Source organism: Vespa velutina, chromosome 2 (assembly GCF_912470025.1).
Source record: "Vespa velutina chromosome 2, iVesVel2.1, whole genome shotgun sequence".
Taxonomy (NCBI): domain Eukaryota; kingdom Metazoa; phylum Arthropoda; class Insecta; order Hymenoptera; family Vespidae; genus Vespa; species Vespa velutina.
The window spans coordinates 11,997,547-12,010,583 of record NC_062189.1 but is presented as its reverse complement, the minus strand read 5'-3'; the positions used below and the strand labels follow the sequence as shown (position 1 = coordinate 12,010,583).

The following is a 13,037-nucleotide window of genomic DNA, read 5'->3' as shown; positions in this document are numbered from 1 at the left end:
TACAGATATTTTTCGCAGCTTCATTTGCTTTTTTTCCTAATTGGAACTCGTAAAGCATGCAATGCCGAATATGCTTTTCATCTGCCATTTTATTAACCCTAGTTTTGCAAAATAAAACAGTTCAAACACAAACTTTTTGCAGCAAAGCTTATTAATTACACTTCACACTTTCTGTATGTACCACATATTTGTAGGTTATGTTGATGAAGTTAGCGGCAAGCAGGATTTTAAACAAATACTAAAAACAACATTAATTATTACTAGACCTGATATTTAATATTTAGTACTTTCTCGGAACTTTGGTTAGGTATTGAACCCGACATCTCCATTTACAATGATAATGCGAGCGCGTTGAAATTATTAAAGAATTCCTTATACTATGCGAGAACGAAACACATAGCGATACGCCATCACAATAAAGGAGATACTATGCGATGGACTTTTACCCTTAATATGTGCGATATGGTTTAATGAATTACAAGTCGTATGCAGACTTACAACAAGTTGTGGATATATATTTTGTGGAGAATGTTTGAGAATAGTGATTCATAAAAAAAAAGATTCAATACGCAAGTCATTTATTACTCTAGAATCATGTATACGGCTTTTCTTTTAATTAGATTGTTAATTATCAATCATTTGCATCCGTAACCACATGACGATCGTCATTTATTACCATGCGTAAATTATTCTTCGAGCCGCGACTTTCATTTATCATAAGTAGAGTTGTGATGTAAATGCATTAAAAAGCTAATCTGTTTATTTTACGTGAGATAGAAGATAAAGTTTAATAATTTCATTGAAGAATTTGATTATACATTGATTTTTTTATTATTATATTTTATAGTGTGATGATTTTTCTGTATGATTCTTTTTTCTTGATTATAATGTTGAAAGAATTAAGTAAATAGAAGAATAATTTTTCTAATATTTTTAAATATATATACACACACACACACACATATATGTTAGAATATAAGTTATTTTCTTTTTTTGTAATTATTAAAAAAATATTAAAAATTGCATGACACTAACAACTTATAAATATTTAATTCCTCGTTAATACACTATGATCAATATGAGAGTGTTTTTTTCTATTTAATAATCATAAAATAATTGTATATTTTTCTTAACATTTTATTTCAATCGGTTTTGATCATAATTATTTAAATTTTCTTCTACTTTAAAAGAACTTTTTTGGTGAAATAACTTGACAATGTTATTTCCTATTTCTCGAAATGAAACATGTAAATATTTAGATTCTGTTTCTCAAATGCAATCAATAAGTACAAATCATGAATGATGGAAAATGTTAGAAACATGAAATTCTGAAGTTTTAAGTAATTTACCAATAGTATAAAACAAAGAACAATCAGGTAAAATATAAATAAAATAAGGAAATGAAATAATGTTCTCATATTGTTTTATTTTTAACCCTCCATTTTTGTAGAAGCAGTTTTATAGAAATTTAAGAAAATGATTACATCTGATACAGATGAAGATGAAGAGCCACCATTGCAAAAAATAAAAATTACAATTTTTTTATATTACAAATTATAAATCAAAAAGAAGTAATACCTTTTTAAAAGCTTTAATCAATTCAAGAAATTCGGAATCTCCTGTATCAATGAAAACAAATTTTATTAAGAAGCATATAAATGATACATCCACTAGTAAAAAATTACTACAAGAATTAGATCCTTAGAAACATATGAGTAGAAAAAGTAATGATAGTATTGCAACTGATATTGATCAAAGTCATATCATAGACAAAATCTTAAAAGCAAAGCTAAATGTTTTAAAAAAAAAGATAAAGTGAAAAAGCATTTGAAAATCAATTCAAATTAAGTGAAAATTTACATAATAAAACACAAAGAACTGAAACGATATATAAAAGTTCCTTTGTTAAATTAATTGAAAAAAAATCACACATTAAAAAATAAGAATTAAAAAAATTTTTTTTGTTAATAATCAATGAATACATATATATTATTTGAATACATAATATAACCTTCTTTCAATTACCTTCATTCCTATTTCTATCAATTTCAGATTCAATTTTAAGATTATGTCCCTTTTTACTAGTCATTGTGATTACTATGAAAGAACTTCAAGTCCAGAAAATTCAAATGACGATGTTACTCAGGATTCTGCAAAGAAATATATATGATATGTAACATCTTATGAATGATACGAATCATAATAGTCATGCGATAATATCGAATGTTTTCAGACAGAATAATATATATGAAAAAAAAATGTAATCAAATAGATATATATAAGATATATATACATATATATATATATAATGAGGTATTATATATTTATTTTACATTGTCATATTATTTGAACATATTTTTTAAATAAATTGATAATGAATATTGTTACGATCTGTAAAGTTCAATGTTACTTTTTACATATAAAAAATATAGGAACATAGAAGTTATATTATTCAATTGAAAATACTACTTTAATGAAAATACTACTTTAATAATTTAATAAATCTAATAATAGTAAACTAAAACTTTTGTAAATTTTTAAACGTTAAAAGAATAGAATTGTTGTATTACTTATAAATATTACTATATGTATATGAATAAATTTTTTTTAAATGTAATATTGATTGAAGTAGTAGCACCTTGTGGCAGCACTGTAGCCAAACGGTATGGCAATCGTCAGATCCCCATTTTCTTTCCGTATAGACAGCCATCATGGTAAGTCGCATATGAGAATATCTAAAAAATATAATGATTAGAAAGTTATTTGTAAATAATAATATTTGTAAATAACAACACTTCATAATATTTCGATGAGGAATTTATAATAAAAAGAAAGTGAATATTTAATTATAATGAAAAGTTTACGGACATAAATATGAGGATAACCTTTCGTCGATTATATCCGCATGGCTTAAACTAAACGCGTGAAACATTATTATTAATCATTAGTTAAGCGTTTTAATTCTTTAACGAGTAAATAATTGGTTATATTACATAAATACGCGTTAATATTTCATAGAGAACAAAATAATGTTTTTAATAAGAATTTCATTTATATATTTTCAATATTTTTCTAACCTTAGACTTTGTTATTATTTATTAACATATTTAGTTTACTAACGAGTTTATTAATATGTATAGTTTATTGTAAATGTATAAAGAGTAAATACAGTTATTATTACATTAATCGTTTCATTTTAGCCGCCTAAAAAGGATACGAAGGGATCTTCCAAGCAACCCCAAAAGACCCAAAAAAAGAAGGAAGGTGGATCTGGAGGGAAAGCTAAGAAGAAGGTTTGCAATTTATCCTGTATCTCTAGGTTTTTTTTTACATGCTGTATTACATATAAAAGTATTATCTCATGTGATGACAATTTTTCTTGCTTGATTAATCGTGGAAGCAAAAATCTGATTTAATGAGCCTGATGAGATGTTTTTTTTGATAAATGTATAACATTATATATGTATATTTTTTAATTCTACTTAAATTATAAATTGGTATGCATCTTTATTATTGCAGAAGTGGTCCAAAGGTAAAGTAAGAGACAAATTAAACAACCAAGTGTTGTTTGATAGAGGAACATATGACAAATTGCTGAGAGAAGTTCCTCAATACAAATTGATAACACCTTCAATCGTCAGTGAAAGGCTGAAAATTAGAGGATCTCTTGCTAGAAGGGCATTGATCGAGCTACAACAGAAAGGTTTGATCAAACAAGTAGTTCAGCATCATGCTCAACTGATTTATACTAGAACTACGAAGGGAGATGATCCAGCGACATAAAAATGTTACACTATGTATAAAGTTGCTTAATAAAATATTTGTATAAATCAGTATTTTTAATAATCAATATTTTCAACTGGTAATTAATGATTTATTTAATTTAAAAGACTTCTTACGTTATTTAAGTATGAAAGCAACAATTTATTTTGAATTCAATAGAAATTCAATCAAAGTTTTCTTTGTACGTAGAAAATGACAACTTTAATTTAATACAGTTCTAAATAATTGATTATCGAATACATAAGCGAATTCAATGAATAAAAATTAATGAAAATATAATGAATGTCTGAGTATCTATTAAAAATCTTATAAAAATTGCTAAAGATAATAATCTCCATAAGAATTCAAGTTATCGATTAATACTAAATTTTGTACTTTCGTTGTAAGGTATAAAAAACGTACAAGGTAAAGAGAAAGAAAATTCTCGAATTTTTCGTAAAGCTAGTTGCATGGCGCCCTCTCCACCCACGCGTTGGTTCGTCCCTGACGATAAAAGTTGGACTGACGAAGGCGCGGCTGATAGGAAAGGACAGAAGAAGCAACAAGGATGATAGTGGGGGAAGCGATCCGCTGCGCGCATACCGAACTCAGGCCGCCGAACGACGACAACTATACTGGTTCGTAGCTGCACATCGCATTCTCAGTCGCGAAGCCGAGCGTAGCCGAGCGCGAGGGCCCGTGGAGTATCGGTCGTAGATCGTAAGTCGCGTGATCCTGTGCCTCGCACTGGTGTGGTAGTGTAGTAGTGGTGGGGGGCGTCTCTCGGCGAGTGATCTCGCGAAGTAGAGTGAGAAAGAGAGAGAGAGAGGGAGTGAGGAACGATCCTTCGAAATACACGTACACACGTATATACGTTGCGTTACCGTATCCGGAGAAGAGCGTTATAATATTGGTTTCGCACTGGCGACGAAACTTCGCGCGAATTTGTCGTCGTGTCGTCGTCGTCATTATTATTGTTGTTATTATTGTGAAAGGATTTGGATTAGTATTTGATCGTTAATCGGCTACGAATGTTAGGTCGTATCGAAACACGTGGAAAGAAAGTGGTACCATGATACATTTTCGTGCATCCAACGATACGACATTATAAAGGAGTTGAGAGAGTAAGATATAGAAGTAGAGTAAGAGATAGAGAGAGAGAGAGAGAAAGAGAGAAAGAGAGAGAAGAGAGGAGGAGGTGGAAGAAGAAAAAAAGTAGATAAATCGGCGTAATAAAGTAGTTGGAAAAAGGAACGAAGGAAAAATGTATTCGGACGGTCACGAAGTAGACGGCAGCTGGGTACTGCGAGTCTACGTGACGGATCTGCAGGTGGAGAGGAGTCTACGAGTCAAGGGAGAATTGCATATCGGTGGTGTCATGCTACGTCTCGTCGAGGATCTCGGTAAGTCGAACGAACTAATTGAGAGAGATATATAGTAAGAGCACGTGATACTAAGCTTTCGCTAGAGTTTCACGTATTCCCTTCCCCATTGATTTTAATATATCCGTTACGATATTGATACTTGACTTTTTCTTGTGTCAAATGAACGCATTCGAAAGTCTACATTTTTCTTTTACATCTACGTCTATATACATATTTACCTCTTTTCGTATCGAAGGTAAAATTTTGTTCGATCTAAACAAAAATCTCCATAGTTGGAACGATTCTCGGAGGATATCGAAAAGTAAAAAATATATTTGGTGATTTGATCCCGGTAGAGTTAATCAGTATAGAGGCAACAAGTTGCGTCGTTATCGGCATCGATGCAGGGCCGCACTTACAATTCACTCATTCTTGTCTCTCTCTCTCTCTCTCTCTCTCTCTCTCTCTCTCTCTCCTACCCCTTCTCTTTCTCTCTCTCTCTCTTTCTCTTTTTCTCTCTCCAAAGGAACGACGAACATACCGCCTCCGTTATCATCCTCTCGTTCTCTTCGTCTTCGTTGTCTCTTTCGTCGTTCAGGGACGAACGTTGGGCGGACGAGGCGAGCAAGAGAGTGGAAAAACTGGACGCACCGAACTAGTTTAACGACGTGTAACACGACAACGGATATCGTTAAGCGAACGCGGCCGCCTAGCTCTCGTCTTTAACTCCTTGCACTTGAATTCATTTGCTTATTTGATGACACGAAACATTCTAACAACAAAATTCTTTGCGATGAGGCGATATAATATTCTCGAATTTTATTCTTTTCTTTTTTTTTTTTTTTTTTTTTTTTTGTTTATCCTTTCGACTTTCGCAAAACATACATTTTCTCATGATAATCGGAAGTTCGATGATAAAGGATGGACAATAGAAAGAAAGTATTATAACTGATATTGCGAACGAATAGGTAATGCAACAGGTATTTCTTGTTTATCGTCAAAGGCCGACGCGTAGCGCTTCATAAGCGTCTTACGCAAGGAATTATTAATACATAAACATACAGTATGTATTACGTAATGAAGTTAGGTTATCATCAAGACACGCCGTCCGAAAATAGTAATTGTTAATACAGGAATTGTATCTTTGTGATTTCTCGAGAAAAAAAACATTCGAAAGTGAAAAATATTCCTTAGTATGTACAACTTTTTATTTGCGTTACTTTTTTCTTGTTTTTTGTCTCTCTCCAATCGGCTACAATTCGTGTGCCATTTTTTTTTCCGTTGAACTTAAAGACCGCGAATTTTCAAATTGCCTTATACGATGAAATCATAATTTATGAGAATCTTCGCATAATCTTTTAACGACGATCGAAGGTGAACATTTTGTTTTCCTTTTTTTTTTTTTTTTTCCATGAAATCGATCGATGCGGTAATAATAACATTCACGGTAACCGATGAAACACAATCGACAATCGTTTTAATGATCGATGATATCATTACGATCTTTTTATATAAATTTTTAGAAAAAAAAGAAAAAAAAAACTAAACAAGAAAAGAAGAAAAGATATTTTTACAATGATGTTTATCATGTATATACTATAGAAATACTTTCCGTATATTAGATTTCATCGATCGATTTCCATCGAAAGGGATCGTTGAAGCTTTGGAAACTTTAGCTTGGATCGATTTGACGACTCTATTGAAGTATTACGAAGAGGGGTGATCCTTTTTTTATGTCATGTCATGCCTCGGAAAAGCAAGAGACACGAAACGATCTCGATAGGAAGAGGTATGGTCCTTTTAAGGGAAGGCGTAAAATCATGAGCAATAATCAACCGTGATAAGTCAATCTAGTTTGGTCCGGTTGTGTTGTCGTTGTATCGTTACTGTTACTACTAAAAGAAATTTTAACGAGCCCGAGAAGGGCTCATACGTTTAGATATACCTACTACAATTTGAAGGTCTCTCGTGCAAACTATTTTCGTTTTATTATGGATATCTTTACTCATTCTTATAGAAGGTATAGCAGTAGTAGTAGTAGTAGTGGTAGTAGTAGTAATAGTAGTAGTAGTAGTAGTTTGCTTTTGACCTGTTGCTGCTTTGAGAAGAAAGAAAGAATGTTCAGGTAAAATTTTCGAGCCCTTTCTCAGACTCCACAAATATTTCTATCGATTGAAACGATATAACATCTTCATTTCATTTTTCTTCTCGCAAATTTTGTCTATTATAAATTCTAATTGTTGTCCTTGAACTTTGAACTTTCAAACGTGAAAGTAAAATAGCATGTCTTGTTTTTGTTCTTTATCTTTTTCTTTTTTTTTTCATTTCATTTCTTATCGTTTTCTTTCGTTTTGTTTCGATCTCGCCCACGAATGATTTATTAACATGAACGAAGGATACGTCCCGTTGACCTCGGCCTGAAAAATGGAAGACTTAAGATGTTCTTTTATATATATATATAAAAAAAAAAAAAAAAAAAAAAAAAAAAAAAAAAAAAAAAAAAAAAAAACCGGAAACGACGAAAAAAAAGAAAATAATGAGAAGATGAAAAAAGAGAAAGAAAGAGAGAGAAATTCAATGAAATTTATCGAAGGTAGATTTTTAGCACACTTAATATTTTGTCATTTATATATTTAGTTCGTTTATTGTTTTCATTTTCATGTTGCTTAACATTTTTCAATGTTTTTTTTAATCTTTAAATCGAGAAAAAGAGAGAGAGAGAAAGAGAGAAAGAGAGAGATTCAATAACATTTCTTGAAGATTAATCGAACTTTGAATATTTTGCCATTCATGTACATATATTCGTTATTTTTTTTTCATCGTGGTCATTAGTTAAAATTTATAAACGGATAAATAAGATGTCAAAAGAAAAAAAGAGAACTTCATCAATTCCATTCGATCTTTAAACCGAAAGAAAGAAAGAGATAAAGAGAGATAGATATAGTTCTAAGAAAGATTCATTCATAATATAAAACAGATAAGCCATGGTCATTATCGTATACGTTTATGCTCTTTTCTTCTTCTCCTTTGAGAAGGACAAGAACGAAGAACAAACTATCGAGAAAACGTGACGTTTGTTGAACGTCGGATTCTGCGACTCTAGACTGAAGGAAAACCTTGAAGAACCGAGATAGATCCGTAACTCTTATCTCTCTATTTTTCTTCTTATTTGGCTTAGAAAAAGAAAATAAACGAGAAAAAGAGAGACACGTTCGACTATCCATCGTCATCGTCGTCGTTTCGTGGTAAACTTGCTGAAATTTTCTACGCGCTTTTGGTGCAAAGAAAATCTTTATTTCCCCTTTTAGTAAAAAAAAAAAAAAAAAGAAAAAAAAATGAATCGATCTTTTTTTTAGTTACGAATTTATGTTCCATTTCGATAAATGAGTTTTATTCAATAACATAAATCAATTGAAATAAATTATTATTATATCATAATAATTAATTATATAATTATATGTACAATATAATATAATTATTAATATCTATATATTAAATATTTTTATATATTTAATTTCAAATGAAAATTATAATATTTTTTCCTTTTTTTAATTTGTTTTATCGTGATGGATTTATAATGAAAGAATTTATTAATTAATTTAATGGAATTAATGACGAAACAAATACACGATTTCCTTCTTTGGTTTTCTGTCCTCTCGTTTATGTTTGCTTTTATCTTCGCAAAATTATATCGAGTTGATTAATAAATACGTAAATATTATTATAAGTAAGATGTTTATTATAATAAAATGATGCTTCATGAATTAACTTCATGAATAAGCTTATAGAAAATGATAGGATTTATTATTATAAAATATCGTATTTATTCGATTGATTGATAAATATTTCCTGTTTGTTTACAATAATATTTAATTATTGTCGATAAATCCAATATTATATATATATCTGTTTTTTTCTACTCGTCTTGAACGAATATTTCGATTAATTTTTTCATTAAACATTACAAGATAGAGAAATAATTTTCTTGCTGTTTCAAAAGAAAAAAATTTCAGTGGCAAGAGTATGGCAAAATTGAAAAAAAAGAAAAAGAAAAGAAAATCTGAAAGAGAGAGGCGATTTATGTTGCTTTAAAAACATGGTAATCCCATTTGCAGTATCCTTTCTTGGAAGGACCTTAAGAGGATTAGTTACATCTCTCTCTTTCTCTCTCTCTCTCTCTCTCTCTCTCTCTCTCTCTCTCTCTTTTTCTTACTCTCTTGTTCTCTTCTCTGGTAGCGGTGGTTCACAGGAGCTTTCTTGAACTTCCTACTCGCCGACTCACGTATTTTCTATTTTGGGAAAATGGCGAACGTCGGTGTTTACTTTTCATGCGAGTGGAAGAATTTTCCGATGGTTCGTCGACGGTCTTACGTGTCATATGTTACTTTTAGAATTTATCTCACAATAGTATTCTTAACAATATATATATATATATATATGTTTCAAAGGAACTACTCCATCTTTGTATTTCTAAACGTTTCAGTCTATGCTGAAATAGATTGAAAAAGACAAAAGAAATACAAACTTTACTTTTTTCTATTTCTTATTTCTTTTTTCTTTTCTTTTCAATTTTTTTTTTTTTGTTTAATATCCAATTGTATAACGTGAAATTTATGTTATATAATTTATATTATACTATAACTTATATATGATAAATATATATAAATATATATAAGTATTTATTTATACTATAGTACGTAAATCTTATATTCATAAAATAATAATGAATTTTTTCTGTCGAAAATATGAAATAAGACTTACAAAAATACGAATACATTTGAACATGGCGTTGTAAAGGATCATCTTATCAGTTCCGATTGAACGATATCGTTGACCCCGAAAGTCGGAGGTTTCTGACGAAGAAAGAGACAAATTGTAAATTGAAGAAATCGTCGGGGATCGTATAAAGAAATAAAGAAAAGAAAAGGAAAGAAAAATAAAGAAAGAATAAGGCGTATTCTGTATCTTTTCTTTACAAGAGAGAAAAGAAGTTCGTTTTTATAGACAGGTTTGGCCACTTTCCAAAGGGGTTGTGGCTAGACGAAAATCTTTCAGTCGTCGATAGTGAGTCATAGTAGGTACTTGTCTACCTACGCTGATTCACATATTTTTGTCCTTTGGGAGCAACGTATAAAAAGGAAAGAAAAAAAGATAACAAAAAAGAAATCGCTCACGAACATCGTTCGAAAACACGTGCATGGGTATATAGCTTCTAAGGTTTCTCGCATAATTAACTTTTTCCATCATTTGAGCTTACCATAAGCTACATCTTCTTCGCTAGTATATATAACTTCTTTTTCTATTTCCTATACGAATAAGAACGTGATATCCAAGATATTTTCACCTTACTATCCGGACGACTTTAAAGATAGCACGACGAAAGCTTTTAAGGCTCCCTTGATTTCTTCTTTTCAAATCTTTACATTCTTGTCACTTTCGTCGTCTGAATTCTTAGCTTTGATAAAGTAGAAATGAAAAAAAAAAAGAAAAAAGAAAAAGGAAATTTTTAAAGTAGATACCAATACCAGTACGATTTTGAGATTATTGAAATAAAAATAACTTTTATTTTGGATAAAAAATCGGTAAGTAAGAATAAATACTTCGTCTTATTGAATTTTATATTCAATTTATAATATCTATAATGTATCTACTCGTACTAACATTGTATTATCTTGAATATTCACTTATTTATTTATTTTTTCATTTCACTGTGAAAAATAAGATATTTCTTCTTTACACCTGATCGAATGTAACGGAACATGAATCGACTAACCGAACACTTGAAGAATTGAACTCGTGGAACGGTAATTCTTGTGGTTCGAGAAAGAAAAGTAAGTGTTTGTGTGCGTGCGCGCGCGCCCGCATGTGCGTATGTGTGTGCATGTGTGTGTGTGAGAGAGAGAAAGAGAAAGAGAAAGAGAGAGAGAGAGAGAGAGAGAGAGAGAGAGAGAGAGGGAGAGAGGGAGGGAGGGAGGGCTGACGCAAACTTCGTCCGAAACCTTGACCGAGCAACGTCCATTATCGCGGTTAAACCGGGCGAACGGCGAACCATATAAGTCCAGGAGAGGAGATTCGAAGAGAGCCAGATAGTGAAGCTTTCTCATAGTCGATGTAATCCTTGAAATAAAAAACAAAGGTGTTTTGGATTTTTATCCGTTCGCTTGATTTCAAAATAATAATATTCGACATAATAAAAAAAAAATGAACAGAATCGTCGAAGAATCAGAGGACAGATTAGAAAAAGTAGACGGTTTTGATAAAGGAACATATGATTAGAGAAATAAGAAGGGATTAGGAATTAATAGAAATAATGATTTGGGAAAAAACGATTGAAATGATTAAAAAAGACAATAAATTATAGGATTAAAAAATATGGAGAATGTTTTTCTTTGTTATTAATGACAGGATATTTATAGACCGTATATATATATATATATATATATATATATTCGTTTTATACAGATGGAAAATTTTTACTATCGTTCGACTTATCGTAGTAATTTCGAACATTATGAAACTAATTACGAAACCTTGTTAGTTGTTTAAAAGTTACTATCGATATTTTTATTCGCTATGGCTTTTTGTTCAGATGACTTGGTGTTTTTCAGGAATAATTGAGCCATCGTAAAATTATATACTTATGACGTAAATCTTGCTACTTATGAAGATAATGAAGTTTTATTCTACGTATTAATCATTATTAATGACAAAGATTTGTTATGCGTTTTCTTAAATGAAGAATAACAATTGGAACAACGTGTACTTCATCTAACTTTGAAAGATACAAAGGAACATAAAGAAGATCAAACTTGTCTTCTAAATAAAATTAATTCAATTCACAATTATGTCATCAGGAGTAATTCAACGAATTAATAAACGTAGAAAACGTTTCAAGCGACAAAGTAATAAATTTTAGGTTAAATCAAAGTTCAGGCAAATTCAAATGTAAAGATCTCCCTTACGAAAGATTCATCTCCGGATGAAAATTATACAGATTTTGTAATCCAAGAGTCTGAAGAAAGTTTTAAAGAAGAATATAATGCTGAAAGCGTCGAGTGTAGGAAGCAATACAGCTGTAGATCGAAATAAGATGACTGGATTCCATATGTAAGACATGATGATATATACACATGTAAACATATATATATATATATATATAGGATTATTATAGTTTTGTGATTTATATATACATATTAACTTATCTCTCTCTCTCTCTCTCTCTCTCTCTATATATATATATATATATATATATATATATTTATTTATTTATTTATTTATTTATATATTTATCATATATAATACATAAATATATGTATATATACGTACATATACATGTAAAAAACAACCAGATAAAAATTCTGATCGGTCGAAGTATTATTTTATACGAAATAATCGAGCTACATACAGCAGTTAGTCCCCTATTTATCACGATGAGTTAGAAACAAGCGCGAAAAGTCGATTGCGAACGAGCATTAAACTGACGAGCTGATGCGATGAAGTAACTACCGACATCCTCGCAATTTATCTTGTTATTTAGCTCTCGTCATACGGCTATCCGACGTCTGACTTTTTAGGCCAGGAAATCGCTCGGAGGTATAGCTCTGCCGTATGTATGTATTCGTTCGAATTAAAAAACGTATTTCTCTCTCTCTCTCTCTCGCTCTCTCTCTCTCTCTCTCTCTCTCTCTTTCTCTTTTTCTCTTTCTGTTTCTCTCTTTTTGTCGATATTATCTCGACTGGCTAAAAATGATTTTTATGTTATATGATAAATTTATAGATCGATTCATTAATCTCAATTATTTCGATAATATCAGCAAATTGTTTTCTAAATTTACGATTACAATATACGCGATCTATGTATATATGTATGTATGTATTTGGAAAATACGAAGGTCATTTGAAAAATTCGCG

The 13,037-nt window shown here is 30.5% G+C and overlaps 2 protein-coding genes and 1 non-coding gene across 4 annotated transcripts in view; all 3 read left to right on the top strand.

Moving 5' to 3' along the window:
• Window positions 1-2,644: 2,644 nt before the first annotated feature.
• LOC124947351 (40S ribosomal protein S25) lies at window positions 2,645-4,066 on the top strand. Its single transcript, XM_047489402.1, has 3 exons — window positions 2,645-2,714; window positions 3,201-3,293; window positions 3,520-4,066. Exons 1-3 carry the CDS (start codon window positions 2,712-2,714, stop codon window positions 3,781-3,783), a joined length of 360 nt encoding a protein of 119 aa, XP_047345358.1. The 5' UTR covers window positions 2,645-2,711; the 3' UTR covers window positions 3,784-4,066.
• On the top strand, window positions 3,359-3,428 carry LOC124947388. Its single transcript, XR_007100396.1, has one exon. It is a non-coding gene; the product is annotated as a small nucleolar RNA SNORD57 (small nucleolar RNA).
• Window positions 4,067-4,315: 249 nt separating the features above from the next.
• The window catches only part of LOC124947339 (unc-112-related protein-like), a 33,918-nt gene continuing 25,196 nt past the window's right edge, over window positions 4,316-13,037 (top strand). Inside the window, exon 1 of one of the 2 annotated variants that reach the window (XM_047489381.1) lies at window positions 4,316-4,400. In XM_047489381.1, the coding sequence (XP_047345337.1) occupies window positions 4,331-4,400 (70 nt within the window). In that variant the 5' untranslated portion in view covers window positions 4,316-4,330. Of the gene's footprint in view, window positions 5,166-13,037 lie in introns of both variants that reach the window. The other variant, XM_047489380.1, reaches the window with a different exon arrangement.